We start from the raw sequence: 17,129 nt of genomic DNA, 5'->3' as shown, positions 1-17,129 counted from the left end.
AATAAATAAATAAACAGTAAATTCCATATAAACTATATAAATTTAAATAAAACTTGCTAGCCTCCCATAGCAACATTCTGTTTGTAATTGCTAAAAAAAAACTTAGCTGAGTTTCATAAATTCCAAATGGTAAAATCTTAGCCATTGGGTATAAATTTTTGCTACATAAAATGGAAAATCAGAAATGTAATCCACTGAATTTTCTAAGCTCTTAGTTTAAATGCAGAATGGTTTGACTCCCTCCACTACTTCCTTCCCCTGATTTTCTACATACTCTACCTCCAATACAGTTAAATACTCTCGAGCAAAACATCATCTTTTACGGACACTTATCAGGTCAGTAAACTTATTAATGATTTCCTCAAGTTTCTGGAAAGATTTACAAAACATCCTTCCTCCTCTTTATGGTTTCTTTTTATTATTATCAACTTAAAAACAATGAGGGATGCTTACTGTAAAAGAGTAGTTTCAGGGGCGCCTCAGTGGCTCAGGTCATGATCTCAAGGTCCTGGGATGGAGCCCCATATTGGGCTCCCTGTTCAATGGGGAGTCTGCTTCTCCCTCTCCCTCTGCCCCTCTCTCCGCTCATGCACTCTACCTGCCTCTCTCTCAAATAAATAAATAAAATCTTAAAAATTTAAAAAAAAAAAAAAAGAGAGAAGTTTCACAATTAAATGAGAATTTGTCATTAGGACACCTCCATTTTTTTTCTCCAAATACTCTGATGTGCAGTGTTACCAAAACCCACCTCTACCTGTAATCCAATTTCTATTTGTGACTTCAAGAATAAAAGTCAGCTCTGGAGCGCATAATTTTCTAAATAAAGATCCTGCTGTTTATGTAAACTTTCCCAAGTAAAACAATTTTTAAAAGCCACTAAAAAAAAGTTTTCAAAGCTACCAAAAAGAGTAAAGGCTACAGAAAAGTAGTAAGGCTCTACCCAAACTTGTCTTTAGCACTCAAGAACCCTATTGTGTGTGCACCTTAATAAGTCATAATTCTCACCCAAACAAAAAAGTCAGAATGCTAATACACTACGGTAAATTTGACATCTATAAAAGAACTTCTCAAAAAATGTTTCTAGGCATATCACTGGCCCCCCCCACCGCCAAAAATCGATTTTTTAAAAGATTTTATTTATTTATTTGACAGAAAGAAATCACAAGGAGGCAGAGAGGCAGGCAGAGAGAGGAGGAAGCAGGCTTCCTGCTGAGCAGAGAGCCTGATGCGGAGTTTGATCCCAGGACCCTGGGATCATGACCTGAGCCGAAGGCAAAGGCTTTAACCCACTGAGCCAGCCAGGCGCCCCAAAAATCAATTCTATAAAGCAAAGCAAATCATATTCTGAAGAACTGTGTTTAGGTTAGCTGATTAAAGCCATTGAGATATGATCATTCAAACCTGGTCATTCAAACTTGGTCAGAAGTCACATAAACACCTTTACAAGTACAAAATCATTATCTCCAAATGATAAATGATGAATTAATCAACCTTCCAAATGTAGGCACTCTAATCAGAAAGAACATTGTTCCCTAAAGTAGTCTTACATTCAGACTTCAGAATAATGTGACAATCCAACAGTGTTAAAAGAAATATAACACTGTTGTCTTAAATAATTATAACTTCATCTATTTACTTATCTTAAATTTATTTATAAAATCAAAAGGCAAATAAATACAAACTATAATTGATAAAAAAGAAGACCATGAGGTGCAAAGTGGATTTTTATTGAATTTCTATAAAAATCTGACTCCAACATTAAATAGGCAATCTCACAGTGTGTGTAAATGCCCACACACACATTTCCAATAAAACTCCATTAGCTTAAAACAGGCAATTGTAGTAAACTAATTGGAATAGTGATGTAACAATATAAGAAACAAAAACTATGTGAAAGTCAAACAATGGGGAAAAATTAATCCTTCAGAGCTTCCATTAGTCATCAGAATCATCTTACAATAAGTCTGATTTACGATGGAGAACTGAACATTTGAAGCAGTTGTACTCACTGACTTTTAACAGGATCTAATTTTGTGCTCTTTGCACCCCCTCCCCTCCTACGACCATTGTATGACATACAAATATTCTTAATGAAGGAAACGTAAAGTCCTCTGATAATTTTGAAACATCCTTAGAATAAAACAGAAGATTCTCACACTTGAGTATGCTCTATTGGATGAGAAAAGACTACCTGAGTGATTTCAAGCCCTCTATTTTCAAAGAGGCAATGACCACTTTTAACATCAAGTTCACGTATTTCAAAGGTAAGACTGCAAACATTACAAAACTGTAATTTTTAAAGTAGGACCAATCTTGGAAAAAAGTTACGGATGTAAGCAACTGAAAACTTAGTTTAGTACAAAAATAAATGGTGTCAACTTAGAGGTGGCCATACCTACCAACTTTCCTGCTCGGACCACCCCAGATATACGTGCCTACTCCCCCCGAGTCTCCCACTGAGGTCCCAGTCACAGACAGTTCGGCTTCACTGCAAAGCAGGGCGAGCCCATTGCTGGTTCTCTGAGCCACGATCTCCAATCAGGGAAGCAGCTCTCAGAGACCCACGGCAACCTCCGCCCACTGCGCTGAGGACCTCAGCAGGTGCCCACCTGTCCTCCTCCGCCACCCCACCCTGGGTCCAGCTGTGAATCAATCTATAGCATCCGCCGCTGAACACTCAGAACCGAGCCAGGATCAACTCAAGTCACTACACTACAAGCTCACTAAGGGCAAGGACCTAACTTACTTGCGGACCAATTGTTTCCCTCTCGCTACGCACCGAGGTGTCCAAAAGGTGTTTTGTGAATGAGTGTATCAAACTGTACTAAATCCCAAAAGCTGGAAAACAAAGAGGGCAACCTCCCATAAAGAGGGGGAAAAATAAAAAAGGAGACATGAGAAGGCAGTGTGAAGGGGTAATGAAAATCCAAAGTGAGCATCAAAGTGCCAATACACACGCTCCCATGTGCGGCTCTTCCATGTGGGCCGCGTCGCTGATCTGCGGTTGCTGTAAAAACGGAAAAGGGACAGAGCCATTTAGGGGGTCTAGAGGCACTTTTCATCTAGCTATAGAGCTTTTTATGGACACTGCATACACAAATTTAAACTTAATAAAATCAGTACATTTCTCTTGTTTTGTGTTCACAACTGGGCTAAGTTAGAAAAAAGGACAATGTGAATGCAGCTTTAAATTTTTTAAATGTTGGCATTTTCCTTAGATTTTGTCCACACATAAATTAAAAATTATATTAAACTTTAAACAAATATTTCTAAACTAAAAATGATTGAAGTGTATTAAAATTAAAAACAGCATAAAATCAAAGTTGTAACTTCATTACATATAGATGTATATCATATATGTAGGTTCATTATGGACAGGAAATCACATAATATTGTTAAAGGTAAGAGAAAGATAATAATAATAATAATGAACCAATTAAAAAATTGTATCCTACAGCCTAGCTGCCCTACGATCTATCATGAGTGAACCATTCCAGAAATAAATTTTTACTAACTACATTTCAAAGGAAGTCACAATGTTCAAACAATGGAAATTATAAAACATTTTGATTCCATCAGAAAACTTTAAAACAGCAGAAAGTTTTCTCCAGGTTAAACATTGTTTCCTTTGAACTAACTAACTTAAAAATGATCTATATTGGGGGATCCAAAATGTACAGCATGGTGACTATTGTTAATGATACTGTATGATACACTTGAAAATTGCCAAAAGAGTCAATTTTTTTTTTTAAGATTTGTTTATTTGACAAAGGGTATAAGAGGGAGTAGACTCCCTGCTGAGCAGGAAGCCAGCCCCAGGAGCTCCATCCCAGGACCCTAGGATCATGACCTGAGCCAAAGACAGATGCTTTACTGACTGAGCCATCCAGGTGCCCTAAAAGAGTAAATCTTAAATGGTCTCAGCACAAAAAGAAATATTAATGTTACGGGAGGTGAGGGAGGTGCTAACTAACTATACTGTGATAATCATTTTGCAGTATTTATCAAATCATCACACTGTACACCTTAAACTTAATGTTATATGACAATTAAATCTCAATAAAGCTGGGAGGGAGAAGGTTGTTTATCAAAAAGTTGTCCCCATTCTTCCTCATTCTGTGAGTAAATCAGCAGATGATGATACTAGTTATATTATATTGGGGGATTTTTTTTTTTTTTTTTTGTCAACTGGAGAGTAGCCTCCTTGAGTGAGGGTTTTTTGAAACTGCATTTATACAAATGATATTTAAGGTTAAAATGAATTTTTTTTAGCTTAAAAAATGTGCTTTAATAGAAAACATATTCTGTATTCAATAAAGACTAGTGTCCTAATATAGAGTACTAGTCTATAGTGGGTTAAGGGGAGGCAGGAGGAGGAAGAAACAAACTGTTTCAAAGAGAAAAGTTAAAATGCTCTAAGTGTATGGTTCAAAAAAATCAATTTTAAAGCATGAAAATTCTTAGTAGAGTGACATACTTTTTTGCACCACGATATTAATAGAAACCTTTCCTCAACTTGTAGTCTAAATTATGATTAAGTCCAAATACCTATGTACAGCTTTTTATAACTACATCATATAAACCTATCTTTTGATACCTGTATACATCTTTCTAAATCTAGTCTGCTTTCTGGACCTATCTACATTTCCAAATCTACATACATCTGCATATCTATATACGTCTTTCTATGCCTACATACATTTGAATATCTGTATCTTTCTATTTCAATTTCAAGTGCAAACAAGAACAATTTACAGGGGCACCTGGGTGGCAGTGGGTTAAAGCCTCTGCCTTCAGCTCAGGTCATTATTCCAAGGTCCTGGGATCAAGGCCCACATCCCCACATCGAGCCCCACATCCCTACATAGAGCACTCTGCTCTACGGGGAGCCTGCTTCCTCCTCTCTCTCTCTCTGCCTGCCTCTTTGCCTATTTGTGATCTCTGTCAAATAAATAAATAAAATCTTTTTTTTTTTAAAAGAACAACTTACAATCAAGAATATAACAATGACTTTTTTTTTTTTTTGTATTTGGAGTAAGAATGAGAAATGGAAGCTCTTTTAATGTAAAATTGCCATGGTTGGTTAGTTGAAACAATAGTGGACACATTCCCAATACCAAGATGGATATGAAAAAAAATAAGTAGCATAGTATCATAAAATTTGTAGCTTACTTTGTGCCTTTTCACAGAAGTTTATCTGAAAGCCTAAAGTAAAAGAGATAAGTTCCAGTTCATTGACTGTAAATCAAACAAACCAAAATTAGAACATGACATTGCATTTTTATGTTACATTTGAACAAAACCAATTCAAGAACAGTTCAAATCACATAAGCCCCACCATCACAGTGATAAATGTAACATACAGGCTTTCTTTAAAAAAGTCAGCTGTCTCAGATAAAGCTATACTTTATCAAGCGGAGCTGAAGTCAAGTTTAAATTCTAAATTCTGCCGTTACCTTAACTTTTCACATCTATTCGAGAAACAGAGTAGCCATTAGCCCCTGGAAGTCAAGAGTAACTTTTCAAATATTCGTATTAATTTTTTAAATCCAGAAATTCATAACACATTACAGGTTATTTTTATTAACTCATACTACTTAGAACTATTCATGATTAATTGCTACACTGATTCAAAGGCTTCAAAAGTAGGTCATAAATTGGGAAGCCTCAACACTCAAACCAACCTTTTCTAATCAATTCGCTAACTTCAAGTGTAAGACAGTGAACTAGTGAGGAGGGGCAGAAACCCTTCTAACGGAGGTCTGACAAGAAGACTGTGTCCCTAGGAATGATACAGCAGAATGGAACCTTACAAGTTACAGGAAGAAAACCTGTGAACTCATTTCCCAAATCCAGCTCGACATGCTTATACCTTATGCCTACATTCATACAGATGTAATTTTTTTGTAAAATGCACTCAGTAAAATAGGCTGTTTATGGCCAAACCTTCGCAAAATCTCATCCTCTTGGTTTAAGTGGGTCTGGTTTTCTTAGTAGTCTTCCTATGCCTGTGTTCATGAATGCTTTTGGGAACAACATGGGGAAATTCAGAATGAGGATCCACTCAAGCTTGCATTTATGCAAACACAATCAAAACTTCGAAAAAAAAAAAAAGAGCCAGGACTAAAAGGAAGGATGTGTTTAAGTTGTCTTTCTCATCCAGTTACCAAGATGCTTAAGATTCTAAGATAAAGACCTCACAACATACAAAACCTGAAAAATCTTAAGGTAGCTACTTTAGCCAAAAGTAACCCACTGCTTACTACCTAATCACATAAAAGACAACGCAGGAGGGAGTGTGAATGGAGAGACTTCACCAGCAGAAGTCCTTGGGGCAAACTTGGACACAGCTACCACCTCAAGCTCAACTTGCTACCCCACCAGATGTACGGCTGGAAGAGACTTCAGAAAGAGAAGTCAGAGATCCATGGGTTTTAGAAGCCTAAGTGACTAAAAGCTAGCCAGCTTCCTCCTGGGCAAAATGAGGGGAGCACAGGTCAAGGAGAGGAAACTGGCTCTCTGGAGACAGACAGAAATACACAGATAGAGAGCACACTGGTGCTTCAGCAACAACCACCCCCAACCCCCCAACCCCGCCAACGGTTCCAAAGCCCAGCTTCCAGTACCCTCCCTCCCCCCACAGGGGAGAGGGGTACGTGGGGGGAGAAAGAAGGGAAAATTCACCTGCAACAACTGGAGAGGAAGAAAAGGGGGGAAAGACTGAAACAAGTTTAAGTCAATAGTCACTCTTTTCTTTTTAGCTCATTGGTTGCTACTAGGTAGCAAAAAATAAATAGTGGATGAGAGAGGTAAACAGAATAGCAATATGAATGGGGAAAAAAGCAAGATAAATAAACTTGAAAGATACAAGAAAAAGAATGAGCTGGATCTGTCTGCACAATTATGTAAAAAAAGTTCCAGGAGGAAAAATGTGTAAAGGCAGATGTAACTGACAATGTTAGAGTGTCACCAATTACTGCTCTAACACGAGGGGTTAAACCCACTTCAAGTACAGAACCAATGCAGGTAACTAAAACTGGAAGAGTCTGGAATTCCCAAAGCGTCACTATAGGACTTGTTCTTTTTATTATGGATAAGTGACCCGGTGAAGGGATTCTGAGGCCTCACACCAACATTCATCTGTGCATCATTTCTTACTCAGAAAAGACGTGCTAACAGACCCAGAGTTCAGAGGCAAGGAGGGCTCCACTGACTCGAACAGAATGGCTCACTTTGGAATTCCACTTAGTCTTATCAGTCAGATCAGATCAAAGGCTATTAGCTAAATCTTCTAGACCTCCCCTAGCTCCTTACTCTCAAAGGGCAGGGAGGCAGTGAGGGGACCACCAGCAATCCTGTACAAGAACAGAAAGACGGTGGTAAAGAAACAGTGAGGAAAACTTCCAGTATCCTCGGCTGTAGACAAAGCCAGATTGTGGCTATACTGTAATTCATCCATTAATATTCATTCACATATGTTCCTTTTTGAGGTCTCCTGTATCTCAGAAATTCTGTCTTCCCATCCACACACTTAAGGTATCAGTTAAATCTGTTGCTGGTACCAGTTAATCTTGAATATCTTAGGTGCCTCCCTCTTTTATTCTGGTATCTGTACCCTGAGTCTAAATTCTACATGATCATCTACTTCAAATTTGAGTCCTTTTCATTTCATCTGGCCCTAGGTGAGCTTACTTGTGTTAAATCTTAGAACCCCAAGATCAAGCATCCAGAAGTATATGGTGGTGTAGAGAAATGGAGCTGTGTAGGGCTTTTTCTCTCCTCTTTCTCACAAGGTCACCCTCTTTCCCACATTCCTACTCATTCTCTGACTGTTACCTCAATCGTGACAGCCCTTCACTGGCCATGACTCAAAACCTACCATTACCGTATTTGCCCGATAAAGTAAGCTTGTCTACGTTAGCATAGAAGACCGTTTACATTGTGCATTATGTGTATAGAAAAACAAAAGGCAAAGAGCCTTTGTGAAAGGAAAAAAGAAGCAACATCAGCCCAGGGTCCTAGTTCCAACTGTGAAACTCAAATCATTTCACTTGACCCCCAGGATCCTTCTTTAACTATAAAATTAAAAAAATATCAGTATGGGGCGTCTGTGTGGCTCAGATGGTTAAGTGTCTGACTCTTAATCCCAGCTCAGGTCTCGATCTCAGGGTTGTGAGTTCAGGCTCCATGTTGGACTCCATGAGTGTGGAAGCTACTTTAAAAAAAAAAGGTAATCTCATCTTAAAATTTGGAAACAGTGTGTCAGGACCTACTTTGCCTAGGTAAAAGCCCCCCTCCCATGGGGTTTTACATTCTCCCTGGCCTGCTGCTTTGGGTTGATGGTATAACTGGGAGATGGTATGTGCGGGACAGGTGTGTAAGTGATTTCCCACTTCCTCAGCGATTCCTTTCAGGCCTCTGGGCATCCCAGATTTGGGTACTGCTGACAATGGACTATGAATTTCAGAATAAAGCCACACTAGCGTAAAGAAAATCAAAGCTACCTTACCAGGTCACGCCCATAGAGAATCTACCAAGCCTTCCTTCTGACACAAGCATGAAAAGTCTAGTTGTTTGCTGCCTTCCAGATTCAACCTCAAAACTGTGGCATGTGGCCTCAACTGCAACGTTACTCAGAGTACATATTACAGCTCTAACATCTAAGGGTTTATCTTGGCTTGTCCGAAATTTGCATGTGCATTGTACTTAGAGTGGTTTCCATAAGATTTGACTCCTGCTGTGTTGTTTCCTTTCACTTTCCTTGCTTCACCAGCCTCAAACTTCAGAGGAGTCCACCATAATTCAGTTGGTCCCAGCTTGTTTGTGTCATCCAGAACCATTCATGATTTGACAAATACTGATCAAATCCTTTCCATAGTTGTTTTGTTTTGTTTTTTAAGATTTTATTTACTTGACAGAGAAAGACACCGCAAGAGAGGGAAAACAAGCAGGGGGAGTGGGGGAGGGAGAAGCAGGCCTCTGTCTGAGCAAGGAGCCTGATGCGGGACTCGATTCCAGGACCCTGGGATCATGACTCCAGCCAAAGGCAGACGCCTAACAACTGAGCCACCCAAGCGCCCCTCCATAGTTGCTTTTAGTTTGGGATCTTGTCCGTCCTCATGATCCATTTCTTTTTCCTGCCTCTGGCCAATGACTACCTCATTTACTCTTTGGTTGTGTAACTAAATGCTGTATTAATACCTCCAGCTTGTTCAGGGAAGCCTGAGTATACCTGGGGAGGGCAACTGATTACCTCTGTGACTGTGGGAAGTATCTAACCTCTATGCACCTCAACTTCCTCATCTGTAAAATAGAACAGCAATACCCAAAAGCCTCTGTGACGATTAAGCAGTATCTCTAAAATGTCCAACAGCACCTGGAATACTGCAGGTCATTACTACCGTAGTGATCATTCCTGGTCTCTCCCTCAGGTGAGCAATGACTGGCACTTTCCCCATCAGACCAGCTCCACCTACACAAAACCAGTCCCTCACCTTTCATTCCCTGTCTCCCTGGGAGAAGTAAAAGGGAGGGACTCCAGACAGCCTGGGGATCCCCACCCCAGGCCTTACTTTCTGCCACAGCCCTTCCCAGACACAGCCTGGTGCCCTGGTGTCCAAGAAGGTGGATACTTTCCCTGGCAGGAAGCTAAACCAGATCTCAGAGATACCAGCACACATCAGGGGAGCCAATTAATGTCACTTACTTTTTTAGTAAGGTCAGACAATGAAGGCATAGCAGATATATCTGGTAACACTTCTCTTATTTCTCCCTTTTATAAATTTTGAGTGCTCTTTGGTAAGCTGAACATAACATGCCTTGAAAAAGCTGCTGTGGTGCCTACTTCAATCATCTTTCCATGTGGTGGGGAATGATGTGTTTGCCAGGAATCAAGCTGTATACGATATGAATGTTACCTTCTTTCGAGAGGCCCATCTTGAGTTAACTACTAACCAATGGTCCCTTTCACTGTGTAGCCACAAGTTAGGCCAATCTTATCACTCCTGGCCCTTGAAGCCTTTCTAGAAGTACACAATAATTCTATACCTTGACAAAAGCATGAAAGTCAACACATGAAGACTTTCTGGAGCTCCTGGGGTCGGGGACAAGGGGAGAAGCAAACCCATGTCCATTGGCAGAACAGTCACTTCCACCAAATGTCAAATTTATTCGGGATAGCAACATAAATTATTAACTCTTCTGCTAAATGGGTTCCTTTTACATATTATGTATGGTGATGAAAGGGTTCCATTACCTTTCAAATCTATACTGGCTTCCTGGGCCAATGCCTAATTAAAATTTTCTACTTACTTTAGATTTCCAATCAAAATGCCTCCTAATCCAAAATGCTACTGTCAACCCTCCATGAAGTTTAAAACTCTAGAACATAAAGGAGCATCAGGAAGCAACAAGGCTCCAAAATCAACCCAAACATGGCTGGCTGCTTAGAGCTTCCACCCTCCCCAACCAAAACCTAAAATAATTTCCCCTTTCTATTCCTGAATCTGCATCATTCTGGCAAAGTTTCTTCTCTCAGACCTGAATGGCTGAAACAGCTTTGAGCTCGGAAAACCTGTGTGACCCTGTGCTACTGAGCAAGAAGAAGAAAGGCTACTAGTCACACGGGTGGGTCAGAACCCACCTCCTCCAGAGCAAATCACTTCATTGAATGTTAGTTCCCTAATCTATGAGAGGGAACTAAGGCAACCTACCCTTAAAGTAGTGTTTATGAGCATCAAATTAGGGAAAGAGTGAAAAAGAGCTGTGTTAACTATTGGTTTCCCTTCTTAACTTTAAATCTGAATGAAGGTTTCCCAGGTTGTGTAACTTGGACCGACTCCCTACCTCTGAGAGATGGAGACTACAGAGACTGACCTGGGTTATGTATGATAGAGCTGCTTGTGATCTCCTGACCCCTAGGAAGCAGGGAAGGCTGAATGAGCCCAAAGCAATCCAGCTGCTCACAGAAATGGAAGAAAAATAAAGAAATTTATGGGGGGGGGGGGAGAAAACAGGACTCAAAATACAGGGTTAACTAATATCCCATCTTAAAATGAGTTTCAGTACACATTTACTTGAAGGTACATGAGAGGAAAAGGACAGAAAATAAGTATATTGAAAGGACTGTTTTTGTACTTTGTCTTTTAATACTAGGATTGTGCTTGTTTTTAAGAGAAAACAGAGAAATGCACTGTGCTTTGAGAGGGGACCAACTTGCTGGGGTGGACTTTGTACCAGGTTGTGTCACATGAATGGTTAAGGGACTAGTACTCAGCCTGCCTGGAAGGAAAGGGAAACAGTCCTACGGTTTGGAACTAGATCTACTGTCTGCACAATTCAGTTCTTTAGTATCCAAATAAAGGCATCTTCCTATGGTTCTTGGAAACCACAGACTAAATGGTACAACAGTCTAATATAATCACAAATAAGGCATTTCACACATATTTTATATATTTAAATATTATTGAGAGAAAAAAGTGTACTGATTTGAAATCTTTTTTAGCAGACATCCACCATTATGCCTGAAAGTTCTGTGTTTCTTTCATAAAGTTTTTTAGTACTGAGGTATAATTAACATACATGACATTAATTTCAGATATATAACTTAATGACTTGGGACGCCTGGGTGGCTCAGTTGGTTAAGCAGCTGCCTTCGGCTCAGGTCATGATCCCAGCGTCCTGGGATCGAGTCCCACATCGGGCTCCTTGCTCAGCGGGGAGCCTGCTTCTCCCTCTGCCTCTGCCTGCCATTCTGTCTGCCTGTGCTCGCTCTCTCCCCCTCTCTCTCTGATAAATAAATTTAAAAAATCTTAAAAAAAAAAAACTCTAACTTAATGACTTGATATTTGTACATATCACAAAATGATCGCTATAATAAGTCTAGTTAATATCACCATACACAAAAAACTTACATTCTTTTGATGAGAACTTTTAAGATTTACTCTTAGCAACTTTCAAATATGCAATATAGTATTATTAACAATAGCTGCCATGCTGTACATTATTGTTTATGTGTTTCTGGTTTTGTTTTTGTTTTTGTTTTTAAGCAGGCTACACACCCAGCGTGGAGCTCAGCGCATGGCCTGAACTCACGATCCTGAGACCAAGACCTGAGCTGAAATCCAGAGTTGGATGCCTAACCAACTGAGCCACCCAGGTGCCCTTGTGTGAGTGTGTTTTTTAAGGAGAACCAAACGATCATCTTTTTACCTTAAATGCTATTTATAAATAGTTCAGGTGAAGGTAAATAAGCAAGGACTGGACTAGTAGTCCATAAGTTTTGTGACACATCTACAGCTGAGACCGGAGAAGAAAAAAGGAAAAACCGCCTATCTAGAACAGCTCATTAAGAGAATCAGAGGTACCTACAATGTAGATTTTATAACTGCTTCCTGTAGCAATTACTTTCTGATGCTTCTATATTTTTCAGAATCAACTATAGATGCTAACTATTCTAATCACATTTTTAAAATCGCTTTAAAAACTGACACTTCTCGGGCGCCTGGGTGGCCCAGTGGCTTAAGCCTCTGCCTTCGGCTCAGGTCATGATCTCAGGGTCAGTCCTGGGATTGAGGCACCCGCATCGGGCTCTCTGCTCAGTGGGGAGCCTGCTTCCCCCTCCCCTTCTGCCTATCTCTCTGCCTATTTGTGATCTCTCTCTCTCTCTGTCAAATAAAAAAATAAATGAAATCTTAAAAAAAAAAAAAAAACTGGCACTTCTCAGCTGAGTAGATTTTACAGAAATACAGAAGTCTTATTTTTAACATTAGTTTTATTTTTTCCCTACTTTAAGTCTTCTAAAATAAACTTCTTGTGTTTACAAGATAGTCAAGTGTCTAGTAATTCAACCAGGTGAATAGCCATGTCTATTAAAAATCCTTATATACTTATAGTTTACAATTTTCCAAGCACTCCTGTGTGCATTAATCTAATAATGTGATCATCACAACAGCCCTGTCAGGTAGGTTGTATCCCTATTTTAACAGATGAGAAACTCAGAGTTCAGAGAAGGTGAGTAATCATCCCAAGTCACAGAGCTTGTACATGACCGAGCAGGTATTCTACCTGAATCCAGGTAGAATAAAGACTCATCAGGAATATTCTTAAAGGAAAGGCTCAATGAAAAGTGGACATCAACAGATTAGTGAGAAGGGTAGGACCCAGTAAAAATGAAGCCGGAGAAACTGTGTAGTGGATCATGAGGGGTTAGGGACACATCTAGTAATAATGAAAGAGACCATTAAGGACACCCTTACAAATAACAGCATTGTTGCTATTAACAATGGTGATGGTGGGCATGTATCACATCCTTACTATATGTCAGGACTATGCTGTGTGCATTCTCAAAGAAGCTGTGACATAAGCATTATTCCTACATTCCAACTGAGAAACAAGCTTGGAGAGGTTAAGTATCTTGCCCTAGGTCACAAAAATCTTAAATCCTGAGAAGGGGATTCAAATCCAGGACTCCAGAGCTCTGGATCTTAAACACTGTGATATTAAGAAAATAATGCCTCCCAACTGGGCCACTTCTGGGCCACAAACCTCAAGCCATGAAAAAAGTGTACAGGGTTATCCAGTGCCCAGCACAGGGCTCATCACACAGAAGTACCTCTTAATGTCTGTTAGATAAAATGTATTCCATATATGAATACTAGTTGCTTGAAAGAAGGGAGTTCATTAACACCGCCCAGAAAGTCAGTGTTCTAGGGTAGCAAGTAGAAGTAGACTGGAGCAAGGGGGTGATATACCAAACATTCTGAGGCTCTGAAGTCTGATCTAAAACTGAAGGTCTCTAGGGCAGATGAAGCATGAAAGGTTAGGCTCGAACCACACAAAATAGAAAAGATCCTAAATTGCCATTAAGCTCATGGTCTATAACCTGGACTGTGCTAGACAACATCCTGAGAATGTCAAGTGCTTCTCTTCATTCTGAGGAACCAAAACAGGTTCAAATAACAAGATATATCTAGCAGGTTCCTGAAGCAATCAAGGCTAGACATGGTAGTGGTAAAAGAAATTCATCAATAATTCAAAGAGAAGTCCTATATATTCCTTCTCCCTTTGAAAATAGGTTCCGCTTGATAGAAAGTTTGGTTTACTAGGCACTGACATTCAGGGGTGGCAGAGAAGCATGGAGAACGTCAGAATAATGCCCAGCCACAAGGACTTTGCATTCCTACAACACTCCAAGGTCTTCCCCACTTTGCCCACTTTGGAGCCTTCACACAGTTTCCCTCTGCCTTTGTTAGCAGGAGCTTCGTCTTTGCAGACAGGTCTTCTTAAACCATCTTATCAAAGCACTCTACCTTTCCCCATTATCTTCCATCACAAAACCCAGCTTGTTATCTCTGTAACACTTTTCTCCATTATTTACCTGCCGATTGTCTTCCCTGGCCCATCCCATGGGGAGGGTAATCTCCATCAGAGCTGTGACTGCCCCGTTCACTCTTTTCTGCATACCCAGCACTACACAGTCTATGCCCAGCACTAGGCAGATGCTCAATAAATTTTGTTTTGAGCAACAAAAAAAGAATACATTTATACAACTTTTTCAAACTACCAGCCTCCCTACCCCCACCATGAACTCCCCGCCAAAAAACCTGCATTACTTTTATAAGCATTGTAAGTCATCCGTTTTGCATAAGCAACACAACCGTAAGTTGTCGTTTTGCTGTTTCATTTCCCCACCAGCAACAACTAGACTGGAAAGCGGTAAGATCACTAAATCCATGTTTCACTTCGTCTATACAGTGTGCTGTGCAACACAGTAGCATCCAATAACGAATTCAATTTGAATTAATGATGAAAGCCTGCACAGAAAGTGTCCTCTGAGCTCTGACATCACCCTGTCTATATGTCACCATTCTTTATGTGTATCAAAATTATCTCATAGGGAGGGCAGCTGGGATATAAAAATGACTAAAATCCTGTCTCTGCTTCCTGAATCACAGACGCTCTCATAAACACAAGACAGTCAGTAAATGTTGACCCTAACGCGGTTCAGACACACCTAGACACCCGGTTAAGAAGGACCGAAGCGTCCTTAGAAAGCTTTTCATCAAGGAGTAACCATGGCGACACGGACCACCAAGGGTACCCCGACAGATTCCGCTAATAAGGTAATATAAGCAGTCAGCCGAAGTCGTCAAGAGATTTCTGAGATTCCCTGTTTTAAAAATAACATTACTCCTCGAAATTCCGCAGGAAACTTAAGGAAATGGCCCCCGATGGGCTGGGGCCTGGTATTTTCACAACAGCCCCCACCACCACCACCACCACCCCTGTCAAGAGCCCTACGGATCTAAATGCGCACTCCCGGTGGGGACAGCCAGCCATGAATTAGGAAGCTGCCTCGGATGTCCAGACGCGACACGGTATCACTTTGACCCCTGCCGCGTTCCACCGCCTGCCCCTCTCCACTGGAACCGAATCTGCTCTCTCTCGCTTCTGTGCTGAGATTCTGAGCCTGCCATGCTCACGCGGACACCCCCGGCCCCGGACAAGCCGCTCCGCCAGGCCCGCGGCTGTCCACACCACCACCTTACAGGTGGCACAGGCCCGAGCGCCCCCTCCCCCCACCCCTCTCGCCCTCCCGGCGCGCGGAACCCCCGCGAAAGTTTGCAGGCGCGGGGTCCCGCTGGAGCGCAGGGCCGGGAGGTCAGCTCGGCGGGCGGGCCGGCTCCAGCTGCGCCCCGCGGGGAGCCAAGATGGCCCTGCGCGGGGCCCCACTGCGGCGGCGGAGCGCCGGGGGGCGCCGGGCTGGGGCTGAGACGCCGCCGCCGCCTACCTGCGCGGCCGGGTCGCCGGGCCGGGCGGGCTCGGGCCCGGAAGCGCGGGCGGGGCGGCGCCAGGTGAGCGGCGGCGGCGCGGCGGGGGCGGCCGCGGGGGCGGTGCAGGGCCAGGTGGGCCCCGCGCGCAGGGCCGGCGGGGCCGAGCGGCCGCGCGCGGGCGGAGGCGGAGGCCGCGGCCCCGGGCCTGCGCGCGGGGCCCGGGCCGGGGCCGGGGCAGAGCCGGGCGCGCGGCGGGAAGCGCGAGGGAGGGCGGGGGGCGGGCGCGGGCGGCTCCGGTGGCTCCCTCAGCCGGGTCCGGGGGCGTCCGCGGCCGCGGGGACAGGCCGCGACGACGCCGACGGCCGCGCCGGGGGGGCCGGGGTCGCGGCGCTGGCGCGTTCCTTACCCTGCATGCTGCTGACGGCCGGGTGGCCCGGCGCCGGGGGCCCCACGGGGCCCGGGGTGCCGCTGCCGCTGCCGCCCCCGGAGCCGCCGCCGCCGCCGCTCGGGCTCGGAGCCGCCATTGTTGGGAGTGAGGAGCCGAGCGGCGCCGCGGCGGCTGCAATGCAGCAAGCTCGGCCTCTCGCACGGCCGAGGGGCGCGGCTAGCGCCCGCCTTGGCCCCGCCCCCGCCACGCCCCGGACACGCCCCCTGGCACGCCCCCGCCCGCGCCTGATGCGGAGCTCCGCCAGCTGCGGAGCCGGGCCAGCTGCGGAGCCGCAGAACCGCCCAGGGCGCGGGTGCCCGACCCGGAGGGAAGGCGGGCGGGACTGCTGCGCCGCGGCTGCGGGGGCCTAACGTGGCTTGCACCATTAGGAGTGCGTGTGCACCGGGGAGGTTAGGGGACACAGAGCTTTCCTTGTTCCCACGGAGGCCTGTGACCCCAAAAGTTGAAAAACCCCGTTGTGGGGGGAGAGGGGAGAGAGCACCTGGCTGGCTCAGTTGGTGGCGCATGGGACTCTTGATCTCCAGGTCGTGAGTTCCAGATCCATGCCCGGCACGAAGCCTACTTTAAAAAAAAAAAAAAAAAGAACCACCTTGTTGGAAACCTCAGAACCCCAAATCAGAGCGGTAAAGCTACAAAGGATCCCAGGGGTCATGCTTCCTGTCTAGTGTCTGACGCGGCTCGTCCGGAGGGGAGTTGGCTCTAGCTGTGGTTCCATGTGAAGCTACTGTTAAGTTCTGCCTAACACCCCAAGCCTCTACAGTGGCCTGGGGGCTGCCAGGGAGTCCTACTCCAGTAGGGTCCACAGACACATCCCAAAACTACGAATCCGAAACTACATCCTCATAAAGATATTAAATTTGAAAAACAGTGTCTTAAGCACCTAACATTCCCTGGCCTCCCCAAATACA

General features: G+C 43.5%; 1 protein-coding gene across 2 annotated transcripts in view; it reads right to left on the bottom strand.

The window, feature by feature from the left end:
- Positions 1 to 16,377, bottom strand: part of MAP2K4 (mitogen-activated protein kinase kinase 4) — a 137,791-nt gene extending 121,414 nt beyond the window's left edge. The window contains exons 1-2 of one of the 2 annotated variants that reach the window (XM_032319842.1): positions 16,180 to 16,377; positions 5,173 to 5,205 (exon numbers count right to left, since the gene is read on the bottom strand). In XM_032319842.1, the coding sequence (XP_032175733.1) occupies positions 5,173 to 5,205; positions 16,180 to 16,297 (151 nt within the window). In that variant the 5' untranslated portion in view covers positions 16,298 to 16,377. The remainder of the gene's footprint in view (positions 1 to 5,172; positions 5,206 to 16,179) is intronic. The other variant, XM_032319843.1, reaches the window with a different exon arrangement.
- Between the last annotated feature and the right edge of the window lie 752 nt (positions 16,378 to 17,129).

This window comes from Mustela erminea, chromosome 18, assembly GCF_009829155.1.
Source record: "Mustela erminea isolate mMusErm1 chromosome 18, mMusErm1.Pri, whole genome shotgun sequence".
Taxonomy (NCBI): Eukaryota; Metazoa; Chordata; class Mammalia; order Carnivora; family Mustelidae; genus Mustela; species Mustela erminea.
This window is presented reverse-complemented; position numbering and strand designations above follow the sequence as displayed.